General features: G+C 37.2%; 1 protein-coding gene across 2 annotated transcripts; it reads right to left on the bottom strand.

Annotated features, from left to right (window-relative positions):
- LOC114476326 (nucleoporin NUP56-like) lies at positions 1–11,253 on the bottom strand. 2 transcript variants are annotated; one of them, XM_028467700.1, is made up of 6 exons: positions 10,849–11,248; positions 10,398–10,507; positions 10,146–10,281; positions 9,561–9,662; positions 8,895–9,480; positions 1–472 (listed from the first exon to the last, which is right to left on the bottom strand). In XM_028467700.1, exons 1-6 carry the CDS (start codon positions 11,170–11,172, stop codon positions 375–377), a joined length of 1,356 nt encoding a protein of 451 aa, XP_028323501.1. In that variant the 5' UTR covers positions 11,173–11,248; the 3' UTR covers positions 1–374. The 2 variants fall into 2 exon arrangements, with proteins under 2 accessions (XP_028323501.1, XP_028323502.1); XM_028467701.1 differs by lacking the exon at positions 9,561–9,662 and having other exon boundaries at positions 10,849–11,253.
- Between the last annotated feature and the right edge of the window lie 341 nt (positions 11,254–11,594).

Here is an 11,594-nt window from a genome sequence, read left to right as displayed (position 1 = left end):
TAAACTGCAGAGGTTACATTTAATTCTTCATTTAAATCCTTCTTTGTAAATAGACTTTGTGTTTAATTATTTCCAGAGTTAAACACCAGATTAAATCTGTGATGTTTGTTTCATTGTGTGATGAGTTTTACATTAGACTCATATCTGTTTGATTTGAATATATAATCCTTATATTAATATAAAGGAAAGGTGAGTAGATTCAGTAAATCTGAGCTGGAAGTATTTTCTTCTTTAGCTCCGCCCCCTGCATTGCTGCACACCATGAGGAGCCTTTGATTAGTAGAACATCAGAACCTACACATCAATCAGCTGCTCCTATAACGATGGAAGATGTGAGCCAATCATGACCCTCACACATGCTCCTCCTCCTCTGATCAGTGGGCTCCACCCCCTCCCATCCTGTCTGCCAGCCTCTTTAGCTCCTCCTCCTCACCCATGCTCTCCTCTGATTGGACCAATGTTTCTCTCTCACCTGTAAAACAAAGCCTGTGATTTTAAACAGCAGAACTCATGTTATTGTGGATCACCATCATTTTATCCATTAACGCTCTCTGACACACAGAACTCCTCCCTCTCGTTCTCCTTCCACCAATGCTTTCACTTCTCCACCCCTTCACCCACCTCCACTCCACCCCCACATGAAGGCCATTTACTCTGCATCTTCTGCTATGTCTCTCATAGTTTCCATAAGTTCTCCACACCAAACACCTTCCACACTGTCTCCTCCCATCCACCACCCTCTCACCACCCGTACACGTCTGTTCATGAATCACTCTCTCACCTTCTGTTTCCACAATCATTCCACATTTCACACATTCATATCTCACTCTCTCCTCAGTCACTCCATACGTATTCTTCTGATGGTTGGTCAGACCTTCACACACTCCTCATATCTATTCACTAAGTCAATCATTCTCCTCTCATTCCTTTCATTCTAAGTTCACTGTCACCCACACATACTCATGTACTTTATGACACTCATATTTATACAAATGCTCCATTCTCTCCTCCACCATAACCTTCATTTCTTCATGTTACCAAACAACTGCTCCATATCAGTCCAGTCAAGCCCCGCCTCATTCATCATTCTCTACCAATAGTATATTAGTATATTAGTATATTAGTATATTAGTGTATTAGTATATTAGTATATTAGTGTATTAGTATATTAGTATATTAGTGTATTAGTGCATTAATGTATTAGTATATTAGTATATTAGGGTATTAGTATATTAGTATATTAGTATATTAGGGTATTAGTATATTAATATATTAGTATATTAGTGTATTAGTATATTAATATATTAGTATATTAGTATATTAGTATATTAGTGTATTAGTGCATTAATGTATTAGTATATTAGTATATTAGGGTATTAGTATATTAATATATTAGTATATTAGTGTATTAGTATATTAGTGTATTAGTGCATTAATGTATTAGTATATTAGGGTATTAGTATATTAATATATTAGTATATTAGTGTATTAGTATATTAGTGTATTAGTGCATTAATGTATTAGTATATTAGTGTATTAGTATATTAATATATTAGTATATTAGTGTATTAGTATATTAGTATATTAGTGTATTAGTGCATTAATGTATTAGTATATTAGTATATTAGGGTATTAGTATATTAATATATTAGTATATTAGTGTATTAGTGTATTAATATATTAGTATATTAGTGTATTAGTATATTAATATATTAGTATATTATTGTATTAGTATATTAATATATTAGTGTATTAGTATATTAGTGTATTAGTGTATTAGTATATTAGTATATTAGTATATTAGTGTATTAGTATATTAATATATTAGTATATTAGTATATTAGTGTATTAGTGTATTAGTATATTAGTATATTAGTATATTAGTATATTAGTGCATTAATGTATTAGTATATTAGTATATTAGTATATTAGTGTATTAGTATATTAGTGTATTAGTATATTAGTATATTAGTGCATTAATGTATTAGTGTATTAGTATATTAGTGTATCAGTATATTAGTGTATCAGTATATTAGTATATTAGTATATTACTATATTAGTGTATTAGTATATTAGTGTATTAGTATATTAGTGTATTAGTATATTAGTATATTAGTGTATTAGTGTATTAGTGTATTAGTATATTAGTGTATTGGTATATTAGTATATTAGTGTATTAGTATATTAGTGTATTAGTGTATTGGTATATTAGTATATTAGTGTATTGGTGTATTAGTATATTAGTATATTAGTGTATTGGTGTGTTAGTGTGTTAGTGTGTTAGTGTGTTAGTGTATTGGTGTATTGGTGTATTGGTGTATTGGTGTATTGGTGTATTGGTGTATTGGTGTATTGGTGTATTGGTGTATTGGTGTATTGGTGTATTAGTATATTAGTGTATTGGTGTATTGGTGTATTGGTGTATTGGTGTATTGGTGTATTAGTGTATTGGTATATTAGTGTATTAGTGTATTAGTATATTAGTGTATTAGTGTATTAGTGTATTAGTGTATTGGTATATTAGTGTATTAGTGTATTGGTGTATTGGTATATTGGTGTATTAGTGTATTAGTGTATTAGTGTATTGGCGTATTGGCGTATTGGCGTGTTGGCGCGTTGGCGCGTTGGCGCGTTGGTGCGTTGGTGCATTGGTGTGTTGGTGTATTGGTGTATTGGTGTATTGGTATATTAGTATATTAGTGTATTAGTATATTAGTGTATTAGTGTATTAGTATATTAGTATATTAGTGTATTAGTGTATTAGTGTATTAGTGTATTAGTATATTAGTATATTAGTGTATTAGTGTATTAGTGTATTAGTATATTAGTGTATTAGTGTATTAGTGTATTAGTATATTAGTGTATTAGTGTATTAGTATATTAGTATATTAGTGTATTAGTATATTAGTGTATTAGTATATTAGTATATTAGTGTATTAGTATATTAGTATATTAGTATATTAGTATATTAGTGTATTAGTGTATTAGTATATTAGTGTATTAGTATATTAGTGTATTAGTATATTAGTGTATTAGTGTATTAGTGTATTAGTATATTAGTATATTAGTATATTAGTGTATTAGTATATTAGTGTATTAGTATATTAGTGTATTAGTGTATTAGTATATTAGTATATTAGTATATTAGTGTATTAGTGTATTAGTATATTAGTATATTAGTGTATTAGTATATTAGTGTATTAGTATATTAGTGTATTAGTATATTAGTATATTAGTATATTAGTGTATTAGTATATTAGTGTATTAGTATATTAGTATATTAGTATATTAGTGTATTAGTATATTAGTGTATTAGTGTATTAGTATATTAGTATATTAGTATATTAGTGTATTAGTGTATTAATATATTAGTATATTAGTATATTAGTGCATTAGTATATTAGTGTATTAGTATATTAGTATATTAGTATATTAGTATATTAGTATATTAGTGTATTAGTGTATTAATATATTAGTATATTAGTATATTAGTATATTAATATACCACCCTAACATCATTGCTTTCATCAGTCTATCATTAACCATTCACATCACATGACCCACTCGCTCCAACACTCGTTTCTCAATCTTCCACCTTATAAACTTCACTCCCAGTCGCTCCCTTACATCCCACATGTTCACCCCTCTCACCTGTATTTGTCTCAACGTCTCACCATTCCTGTTATTCCATACATACCTGTAGCACTTCTCCATCCATCTCTGTAACCTATTCATGTCTCTACATACCACACTCACACCTGACAATCATACATCAAACTGCTCTCCACACACACCTCCACCACTCTCACCTGACACCTTTTGGACCTTCTCGACCCTTTCAACCATCCTCTCACTCTCCACCACAAACCACCTGCTCACCTAGTCCTATTTCTCACATCCACCTCTGAACTCACCCAACTTCCTAATATTCTGATCTCTCCACCCTCATCTGTACCAAACTCAAGCTCCTCCTCCTTATCCTCATTATTTCTCTCTTCCCATTTATTCATCACACTCTTCACTGCTCTCATCCCTTCATCCATCCCTTCATCCATCTCTCCTTTCAACCCCACAATCATAGTGTCATCCACAAACAGAACCAGAGACACTTTCACACTCACCACTTCTGAACTACCTTTCTACCACACACTCACTCCTGCAAACGATCCCTCAGGTACCCATCTCCACGTTACCTCGCCTCCTCTCTTCCTCCTCCTGCCTCATCACCACCTGGTGATAAACATTAAACAGTATGGGTGAAGTGGAGCACCCCTCTCTCACCCTCTCACAGGCAACCAACTGTCACTCAAACCTTCCTTCCCTTTCACCCTTTACTCAGTCGTCTCCTGTAAATCCATGATGGTTTCCAGACTCCTCCCTTTTTGTTCTATACTGTTATGGCAAAAATTACTAGTTATGTTTATTAATAGATTTACTCATACACCTTATTCCTTAAGCCTTCGGTTGTAACTTTCCTTTGTGTGCTCTTCATGTCTTCAACTTTGCTTCTAGCTCTAGGTCAGGTCATCTTCCCGAAACACATGAATCACCAAGTCAGACACAGAGACACCTCTGTGCACACACTCACATGCCTACACACCATTATCATCTCTCTTTCTTTCCTCTGACCACCTTCTCTCACTCCTCCTTTGACTCCTCCTTTGACTCCTCCCCTCCTCTCTCTCCACCTCTACTACCTCTCCAGTGAGTCCCTCTTACTCCTGTCATCATCACCATCTTCTTGACTAGGGTTAGGCATCGTTTGGATTTTAACGATTCTGATTCTGATTCTTTAAGTTGTGCAGGTCAACAGGTCACAGAGTTCACGAGATCATTTTTTTAGTTTGAAAAAGTCTTTAACAGGTTATTTTATTAATTCACTTAGTTGATATAGTTTAATTTAGTTACTGTAATATAACTAGAATATTTAATTAACAAAGGTTTCCAACTGTAACTGTAAAAGTGAAACTTTCTGAAATAAAACTACAAACTAGTTGTCATCAGTGTAAAAAACATAGATCTACAGGTAGATGTGAAACTAAATAAAACAAACCCTGGAACAGTCATGTGACAAATTAATCAATAGTTATTGTTGATAATTATTATTATTATTCTGGATACAGTGGAAACAGAAACTATAAAAATAATTATATTGTGAACCTGTTTATATTGTAGGGAAGATATTATATACATACATGTAATTAAAGTCTAAAGACACAAAAAAACACCACTTTATAAATAAAATAGATTAATATAAAACCTCTTTACAGTTATTTGACTCATTCTATGCTCGTGCAACTCTGCGGTGATGACGCTCTGGTGACGACATAATCCAAGATGGCGGCGGCCTGGACTACAGCTGATATTATGTAATAAAGCCTTAAAAGACATGAATATAATGAAAAGAGTGGATGGACAGAGACATAAACATGTAGACTTATTAAACACACACTGACTTATTAAACACACACACAGACTTATTAAACACACACAGACTTATTAAACACACACGGACTTATTAAACACACACACAGATTTATTAAACACACACACAGACTTATTAAACACACACAGACTTATTAAACACACACAGACTTATTAAACACACACAGACTTATTAAACACACACTCGGACTTATTAAACACACACTGACTTATTAAACACACACTGACTTATTAAACACACACAGACTTATTAAACACACACAGACTTATTAAACACACACTCGGACTTATTAAACACACACAGACTTATTAAACACACACAGACTTATTAAACACACACTCGGACTTATTAAACACACACTGACTTATTAAACACACACTCAGACTTATTAAACACACACTGACTTATTAAACACACACACAAACTTATTAAACACACACACAAACTTATTAAACACACACGGACTTATTAAACACACACTTCGACTTATTAAACACACACACGGACTTATTAAACACACACTCTGACTTATTAAACACACACACACTTCGACTTATTAAACACACACACGGACTTATTAAACAGACACTTCGACTTATTAAACACACACAGACTTATTAAACACACAGACTTATTAAACACACACAGACTTATTAAACACACACACAGACTTATTAAACACACACTGACTTATTAAACACACACAGACTTATTATACACACACATGGACTTATTAAACACACACAGACTTATTAAACACACACAGACTTATTAAACACACACACAGACTTATTAAACACACACAGACTTATTAAACACACACACAGACTTATTAAACACACACTGACTTATTAAACACACACAGACTTATTATACACACACATGGACTTATTAAACACACACAGACTTATTAAACACACACGGACTTATTAAACACACACGGACTTATTAAACACACACACACTTCGACTTATTACACACACACACTCCGACTTATTAAACACACACACGGACTTATTAAACACACACTTCGACTTATTAAACACACACACGGACTTATTAAACACACACTCGGACTTATTAAACACACACACACTTCGACTTATTACACACACACACTTCGACTTATTAAACACACACACAGACTTATTAAACACACACAGACTTATTAAACACACACACACAGACTTATTAAACGCACACACACAGACTTATTAAACGCACACAGACTTATTAAACACACACAGACTTATTAAACACACACACAGACTTATTAAACACACACACACAGACTTATTAAACACACACAGACTTATTAAACACACACACAGACTTATTAAACACACACACACAGACTTATTAAACGCACACACACAGACTTATTAAACACACACAGACTTATTAAACACACACACAGACTTATTAAACGCACACACACAGACTTATTAAACACACACTTCGACTTATTACACACACACACTTCGACTTATTAAACACACACACAGACTTATTAAACACACACACACAGACTTATTAAACGCACACACACAGACTTATTAAACACACACAGACTTATTAAACACACACACAGACTTATTAAACACACACACACAGACTTATTAAACGCACACACACAGACTTATTAAACACACACTTCGACTTATTACACACACACACTTCGACTTATTACACACACACACTTCGACTTATTAAACACACACAGACTTATTAAACACACACACAGACTTATTAAACACACACACACAGACTTATTAAACACACACAGACTTATTAAACACACACACAGACTTATTAAACGCACACACACAGACTTATTAAACACACACACACAGACTTATTAAACGCACACACACAGACTTATTAAACACACACACACAGACTTATTAAACGCACACACACAGACTTATTAAACACACACTTCGACTTATTACACACACACACTTCGACTTATTAAACACACACACAGACTTATTAAACACACACACACAGACTTATTAAACACACACACACAGACTTATTAAACACACACACACAGACTTATTAAACGCACACACACAGACTTATTAAACGCACACACACAGACTTATTAAACACACACAGACTTATTAAACACACACACAGACTTATTAAACACACACACACAGACTTATTAAACACACACAGACTTATTAAACACACACACAGACTTATTAAACACACACACACAGACTTATTAAACGCACACACACAGACTTATTAAACACACACAGACTTATTAAACACACACACACAGACTTATTAAACACACACACACAGACTTATTAAACACACACAGACTTAATAAACACACACAGACTTATTAAACACACACAGACTTATTAAACACACACAGACTTATTAAACACACACAGACTTATTAAACACACACAGACCTCAGTAAACAGAACAGGCTTCACCAAACGACAGGCACTAGGACCCAGAGGCAGAGTAAATGTGTCTCCGTACTGTATGTACAGACTAATATCACCAGTTTATCATTTTACCAGTTGTTAGAGCTACTGTCTTTACCAGGGAGATAATATTTATTACTGGTTATTGTTTTCTGGATTTTCACCTGTGATTAGTTCATATCTAATTTAACTCATTTAATATCTCCTTCTGCTCCACGGTCTAAACTGAAACTGCAGTCACACACGCACACGCACGCACACACACACACACAGCTTCTATATATTATTTATTGATGGATAATTGATTTTTAGGAAATAAATGACAAAAGGAACCAGTGATTAGATTCTGAGGATGATAAGAATCGATATCCTGATTCTAGATCAGTTTGAAAAGTCAATAAATCCCTATTTTCAGCTCTTTGACCAGGTTCTAAAACACCTCCTGTTGGTGACTTTGTGCATTACATCCTCATCATTATTATTAGTGAGGATGCAATGGCATCCTCACTATTGTATTCCGTGTCCTTTCTTAATATGTTATTCTTCTTCTGTCCTGCGTTAACTCCTCCTACACCGTTTGTCCGATTTTAACAATCAATAAGTCAAACCGTTCAGAAAATTTGCGAGATGTATGCTATCGCTTTTATAATTTGTAACTTGTCAACTTTTTGAGTTATTGCCCTGGCAACTTTTTGCTCCCATCCACTTACATTGGAAAAGTTTAAACCCTTCCTCACCAGCCTTTCTTTAACTGATCCAAACCATGTTCAGTTACTTCCTCCAACCCATTTACACTTCTTTCAACCTTTTCAACCCATTTCAACCTATTTTAACTTTTTTCAACCCATTTCAATTTTTCTTCTTTTTTAAATTGCAGTGCGACGGGGGCCAGCACATGCATCCTCACTTGCATTTTCATCAGGAAATGCAAAAATTCTAGTTATTATTATTATTATTATTGAGTGGCAGATGCAAACATATAAAGTGATGAAGGTTACCTGCTGTGGCTCCAGCTGTGGCTCCTGCTGTGGCTCCAGCTGTGGCTCCAGCTGTGGCTCCAGCTGTGGTTCCAGCTGTGGCTCCAGCTGTGGCTCCAGCTGTGGCTCCTGCTGTGGCTCCTGCTGTGGCTCCAGCTGTGGCTCCAGCTGTGGCTCCAGCTGTGGCTCCTGCTGTGGCTCCTGCTGTGGCTCCTGCTGTGGCTCCAGCTGTGGCTGCAGCTGTGGCTCCAGCTGTGGCTCCAGCTGTGGCTGCAGCTGTGGCTCCAGCTGTGGTTCCAGCTGTGGCTGCAGCTGTGGTTCCAGCTGTGGCTCCTGCTGTGGCTCCAGCTGTGAGGGTGATGTGCAGAGACATGGTCTGAGGACCACCACAGGAACTATCTGTCCTCCTAGAGGTTTTCTGAGGAACATCTGCCCTCCGGCAGCTATGAGCCCTGGGGGGAGGCACTCTCAGCAGACGACGCCCCCTGAAGACCAGGTCGGGATAGGTTCTCTGCATCTCCATGATGGAGTGGTCCACACTGATTGGCTGAAGCTGAGCTCTGGGAGGAGAACCTTCTGGAACCTCTGAATCCACATGTAGAAGAGCCTGCAGAGGAAAGGAGTAGATGTGTTCTAGATCTAAAGCAGACAGAAGATGAGTTGACCCTCAGTCAGCTGCTTCTCTACCTCCTCAGGAGAGGAAGCTCGGCTCTGCTCCTCCTCTTCCTCTTCATCCAACGGCTCTCTCTGATTGGTCGGCTGATCTCTTTGAAGAATCCTCGACAATGTCTGAACTCAAAGTCCAACTATCTCAGTCTAGACTAGCACATGGCTCTGATCAATCATTATTGATCCAGATGTTACTACTGTGGAACACTGACAGTGTGTGTGTGTGTGTATTTATTAGTGGAGGACCTCTATATATATATGTGTGTGTGTGTGTGTGTGTGTGTGTGTGTGTGTATACCAAGCATGAGTAACTCTGACTACATTCACCATCACCTATTACTCTATAGACTTTTAAAGTAAGACTGGAACAAAGATTTAAAAACGTCACTAAATCATTATAAATGTCACACCATGTGACCTCTACGCTGTGAAACATTCATAATGAGAACCTGCACACACACACACACACACACACACACACACCTTTAGTAGATGTTTTAATAAGCAGGTGATTGATCAATCATGTGATGATCATGTGTTAGTCTACGATTGTACAGGGTAACTAAAGGGGAGGAGCCTACAGTCTGTGTGGGAGGAGCCTACCATGTGAGCAGGTGAGTCCAGGTGTTCTCTCTCCAGCTGTTTCAGCAGCTGGTAACACTGGAGCCTGGACAACATCAGCTCAAAGCCCAGCAGCACCACAGAGTCCATGTCCACGTCCTCCCTGAGCCTGAACTCACTGACACACACACACACACACACACACACACACACACACACACACACACACACACACACACACACAGTCAGAATAACAGCCCCTCGCAGGGTGAGGGAATAGAACCCACAGCTCACCTGGGCGTGGCCTGGGGGTCAGGCAGGTAGCCAATAGATGCCAGCACTGAGTGGAGGGTGGAGCTACTCAGAACAGGAAGTAGATGGTACACATAGGCTGCTGTGAACGTCTGACACACACACACACACAAAATAAAGTAAACACTTTTACACATTCTCACAGAGGTGGTAGAGGTGGTGGGTCTACTGATCCAGATGTGGTTAGTCCCGTGTGTGTGTGTGTGTGAGTGTATCTGACTGTGTGTGTGTGTGTGTGTGTATCTGACTATGTGTGTGTGAGAGCTGATATTGTAAAGCTTTGAGACGTCAGTGGTTAAAAGTTAGAAATCACATCTATTTACTATAACACACACACACACACACACACACACACACACACACACACACACACACACACACACACACACACACACACACACACACACACACACACACACACACACACACCTACCTTAATGGTTCTAATCTCTTTCCTCCAGGGTTGATGAATAATAAAAACACACAGAGTTTCCAACAGTTCCGTTGCTTTGATGAAGTTTTTCAGGTACTTCCGGTAACACTGATCCCGGTTCTGAGCTCCCGGTCCTCCACTGAGTGTCTGGTAGAAGGGGAACAGGGTGAACACCCCCCTGGTGCTGGCAGTCAGCAGGTAGGTGTGTGCCCGCTGCAGGAGAAGGGGATCCCGGCACGGACCGAGCTCTGCGGCCCGGGAGCTCCGGTACCGGTTCATGAGGTGCTGACGGTCCACCTTTACCTGCTGCTGGTCTGCTGCCATTAACACACACACACACACACACACACACACACACACACACACACACACACACACACACACACACACACACACACACACACACACACACACACACACACACACACACACACACACACACACACACATAGAGGAGGAAGTGCAGCTGATGAGGAAGTGAAAGTCACAGCTTCAAACAGTCAGTGAGGTTCAGCCTGTTCTATTGGTTCTATTGGTTCTATTGGTTCCACTGGTTCTATTGGTTCATTTAGTTCATTTGCTTTTGGTTCATATTGTGTAGTGATGATGGAGTGACAACCATCTTAAAAATCCATGACGGACTCCATAAGACATTTGAACATAGTTTATCTTCTATTAGCACATGGATGGTTATACATATTTTATTGAACTGGAGTCAATAACCCAGTGAAGTTTATCTTAATCTC

The sequence above is a fragment of the Gouania willdenowi genome, chromosome 15 (genome assembly GCF_900634775.1).
Source record: "Gouania willdenowi chromosome 15, fGouWil2.1, whole genome shotgun sequence".
Classification (NCBI taxonomy): domain Eukaryota; kingdom Metazoa; phylum Chordata; class Actinopteri; order Blenniiformes; family Gobiesocidae; genus Gouania; species Gouania willdenowi.
This window is presented reverse-complemented; position numbering and strand designations above follow the sequence as displayed.

Bases quoted from the DNA above. Each gene is read 5' to 3' on its own strand.
- LOC114476326 (XM_028467700.1), bottom strand. From the start codon at position 11,172: ATGGCAGCAGACCAGCAGCAGGTAAAGGTGGACCGTCAGCACCTCATG. The intron at 10,282-10,397 runs GTGAGCTGTGGG...TGTGTGTGTCAG, and splicing joins GACCCCCAGGCCACGCCCAG to TGAGTTCAGGCTCAGGGAGG. The intron at 9,481-9,560 runs GTAGAGAAGCAG...TTTCCTCTGCAG, and splicing joins GAGCTTCCTCTCCTGAGGAG to GCTCTTCTACATGTGGATTC.